At 39.4% G+C, this 3,747-nt stretch overlaps 1 protein-coding gene across 1 annotated transcript; it reads right to left on the bottom strand.

Annotated features, from left to right (window-relative positions):
- Positions 1-2,500: 2,500 nt before the first annotated feature.
- On the bottom strand, positions 2,501-3,250 carry LOC149553018 (uncharacterized). Its single transcript, XM_089790276.1, has 2 exons — positions 3,178-3,250; positions 2,501-3,021 (listed from the first exon to the last, which is right to left on the bottom strand). The coding sequence occupies exons 1-2, from the start codon at positions 3,248-3,250 to the stop codon at positions 2,501-2,503; spliced, it is 594 nt and encodes a 197-aa protein (XP_089646402.1).
- Between the last annotated feature and the right edge of the window lie 497 nt (positions 3,251-3,747).

The raw sequence follows: 3,747 nt of genomic DNA, 5'->3' as shown, positions 1-3,747 counted from the left end.
TAATCAGCGAGAGAATCTTAAGTAGCCTTGAAGTGAGCACCTTTGAGATGATCTTATAAAATGAGTTGCATAAGCTGATGGGTCTGAACTTATCTAGAGTGTCAGCTCCTGGCACTTTGGGAATAAGAACTAAGAATGTGGAGTTAATTTCCTTCAGAATACTTCTGGCTCTAAAGAACTCCTGAACCGCCTTAACGAAATCCTTCATAATGATAGGCTAGTACATTTGGAAAAAGAAGGTGGGAAAACCATCAGGTCTGAGCGATTTATCTATCGGAAGAGAAAAAAGAGCTTCTCTAACTTCAGAATCAAAAGGAATTGCCCGGACTAGATTATTATGGTGCAGTTGGAGGATCTGAGGGATACAAGAGATAATGTCATCCTAGTCCACTTTAGAGAGTAAAGGATCCCAAGATAGAAGGGAGGAGAAAAAAGAAACAACTTCAAGTGAAATATCTTCTTCCTTAGTTAGCACACCCTGATCTTTCTTCAAGCTAGAAATCTTGTTATTAGCTCGATGCTTAAGAGTGGATAAATGGAAGAACTTTGTGTTCTAGTCTCCTTCCTTGAGCTAATTGATTCTAGATCTTTGCCTCCAGAACTTTTCCTCTTTGCTAATAATGTCATGTAAATCATACAGAATGGACAGCTCTTCTTCCTTATTCGAGGCATCATACCCATTTTCCTGAATGGAGGCTTGGATAGAAGAGAGATTAGCAGAGAGATCCTCTTTGAGAGAGAATAAATGACCAAAATCCAACTTATTCCAAGCTTATACCATCCTTTTAACATTACTGAGTTTTCTAGCCACCCTGAACATAGCAATGCCTTCCACATCTATGCTCCACCATACCTTAATTCTTTCTAAAAGGTCAGGGTGGGAGGTCCACATTTTCTCAAAATGGAAGGGAGGAGGTCTACAGGGATCGAAAGGAACAATCGAGAGGGAGATGGGGGAGTGGTCGGACCCAATTCTAGGTAAAAGAGCTAACTTGCAAGAGGAGGATTGCAGCCAATCAGGAGAAATGAGGGCTCTATCCAATCTAACCTGAATACACTCCTTGCCTAAGTTTTTATTGGACCAAGTGAAGTCACCTCCCATTAGGTCCAGATCCAGAAAATTCAATCCATTGATGAAGTTAGAAAGGTCATGCTTGCTATCCTATTCTTGAGGAAGACCGCCCTTCTTCTCCTTGTCCAGAAGAGGGGTGTTGAAGTCTCTCATAATGATTCCTTTTTTTAATGTTACTATTCTGTACCAGCCCTTCTGATCTAGACCAGTAGAACTTTCTATCTCTCTTTTTATTGGGAGCATAAATATTGAGCAAGAACCAAAATTCATTGGAATGGATATGGAACACTTTACAAAAAAGAATATTACCTTCATTGAATATTGTTTCTACCCTGAAAATTTTAGTCTTGTATAAATTCAGCAAGCCTCCAGAGGCTCCATCAGAGTTCAAAGCCTCCCCGCTCATTAGGTTACTAAACCTTATATTTCTCAAAGTATCCTTTTTCAGTTTTGTTTCTTGGATCATCAAAATGTCTGGTCTCTGGTCTCTAATCAGATTGCTAATAATTTCCTATTTATGGGCACCATTTAGGCCCCTAATATTCCATGAGATGATCTCCATTTTTTACTCTTATAAAAATTCTTCAGAGTTCTTTAGCACCCATTCACCAAGCATCTTCTAGTCTCCTCTTCTCTGGACTCCCTCTCTGATTTTTTGCCTACTTTGGTTGTAGAGCCCACATTTGGTTTGCAACTGCTCCTAGTCACTATAGGAGAAGCCTTGGATGGATCTCTGATTTGATTCTTCCTAGGTATCTCTCCCTTCTTTTCAAATTTCAAGGATCTAGAAGCCTTATTACCATTCCTTGGGGTGTTGAGAAGATCTACCCTTTGCTCCAGATCTTTCAACAAGTCCTCCTTTTTTCCTATTCTGGTTGCTGCTTCTCTAGTGGAAACCAACTTTTCCTCTGGAACCTAAAAGATTATCATTTCCTTATTTTCTCTTTCCTTTGTCTCTTCTGTGGAGCCCAGAATTGGCTCTTGCTCATTGGGGAAAATGTCCAAACTAGACTCCTAAAAACCTTTTGGTGAGACAACTTTACCTTCCTCTTCTCCAGGCATGAGGCTCCTTTCCTTGACCTGGTCATCCTCAATATATTGGGAAGCATTTAAAGGTAGAGAGGAACTCAATCCTGACTTGAGTGACTCTCCTTCTTTGCTTGTCCTACCCTGAGGCTCTTGGTTTGTCATCTTAGGAGCATCTGTTGCATTTTGGGTCTCCATAGAAAGGCTCTTTTGGCCTTGTTCAGTGGTCTTCTTTTTCCAAACTTTCTTCATCCTTGATTGAGAAGAAGAAGGAGGATTCTTATGCTTAGCAGTCTTAGCTTTCAGGCACTAAAAAGCCTTGTGACCTATTTTTAGACAGTGAAAACACCCAAAAGGGACACTCTCAAAGTCCAACTGTTGGATATGAGTGCCAATATTTGACTAAAAACATACCACTTCAGGCATATCATCCCCCTCCCTCACACCTATGCAAATCCTCGCATAAGTTAGCCTACTCTTAGAAGCTGTAATAGGGTCGATGGAGAGAAGCTCTTCGAAAGAGTTGGCCACTTCCTTAAAGACATCCTCATTCCAGAACTCCAATGGCAGCTCAGGGAGTCTGACCCATACTGGATCTTGCTGAAGGAATGATTCGTTTAAGTCCAGTTGAGATGACCATTTTTGAAGCATCAGGGTGGCCCTCCCAAAGCTCCAGGGGCTATCACATAGAATGTCAGCCATGTCCTCTTGACAGGTGAACTCAAAAGAGAGAAAACCCTTAGCCATTGATGTGACACTGACCTGACCTTCCAAGCTCCATTTTTTCAAAGTGTAGGCCCAAACCACATCAATATTTGGTCTCAGACCAATAAATTTTTCGATGAGCGTTGAGGCCATAGAGGCAATGATGTGGTCAACAATCTCGTCTAGAATAGAAATCGTCCATGATCCCTTTTCCAGTCCTGACAAAACCTTAATCAGAGGAAAAGAGGACTTACCAGATGGCTTGACACCAAAGAGTGAGGCCCATCTCTTTGGGAGATTCCTTGGAATGTCCTCACGTGGGTCCCCATCTCCTGACTCCTCTCCGCTGCCTACTTGGATCCCCTCTTACGTGCCTGGTGATCGAGGTCCGCCTCCCTGTGACTTCCCGCCCGTCTCTAGATTTGAATTTTGAACATGCACTCCCATCCCGCTCCTACTCTGCAACTCTTTGTTCAACTATTATCCTTTGTTATATATATTGTGATTAATTTATTCAAAGTAATCAATGTGATTATTTAAAATAAAGTGAAATATAATTTTTTCCTAATATTTATTAAATAATGATATTTAATATAAAAAAATTTAAAATGTATATCAATAAATATAATAAAAAATTAGATTTTAAATTATCTATATATGTTAGGTGATATTTATGCTAAAAATTACAAAACATATATACATAATTAAAAATCTAATAAGATAAAGAGTTTGAAAGAATGATATATCCTTTCTCATGGTTGGACCAAAAAAAATTTAGATTAGATTTGATTGAAATTAGGGCTTTGGTGGTTAAAGAGGGAAGAAAAACCCCATCTTTTAATCATTTTGCAATTTCATCTTTTGAGTTTCTGGAGATCTCTTCCACACTGATCTATGGTTTGAGTATTTTCAACAAAATTATTAGCTTGTTGCCTGCATAATAT

Source organism: Cupressus sempervirens, chromosome 6, assembly GCF_028749045.1.
Source record: "Cupressus sempervirens isolate cs-2001-9-10 chromosome 6, ASM2874904v1, whole genome shotgun sequence".
In the NCBI taxonomy this organism is placed as follows: Eukaryota; Viridiplantae; Streptophyta; class Pinopsida; order Cupressales; family Cupressaceae; genus Cupressus; species Cupressus sempervirens.
Note: the sequence above shows the minus strand (reverse complement) of the source record. Positions and strands in the feature narration are given on the sequence as shown.

Coding starts and splice junctions, on each gene's coding strand:
- LOC149553018 (XM_089790276.1), bottom strand. CDS start 3,250: ATGGGAGTGCATGTTCAAAATTCAAATCTAGAGACGGGCGGGAAGTCA. Junction 3,022..3,177: donor AGGCGGACCTCGATCACCAG/GCACGTAAGAGG, acceptor AGGTTTTGTCAG/GACTGGAAAAGGGATCATGG.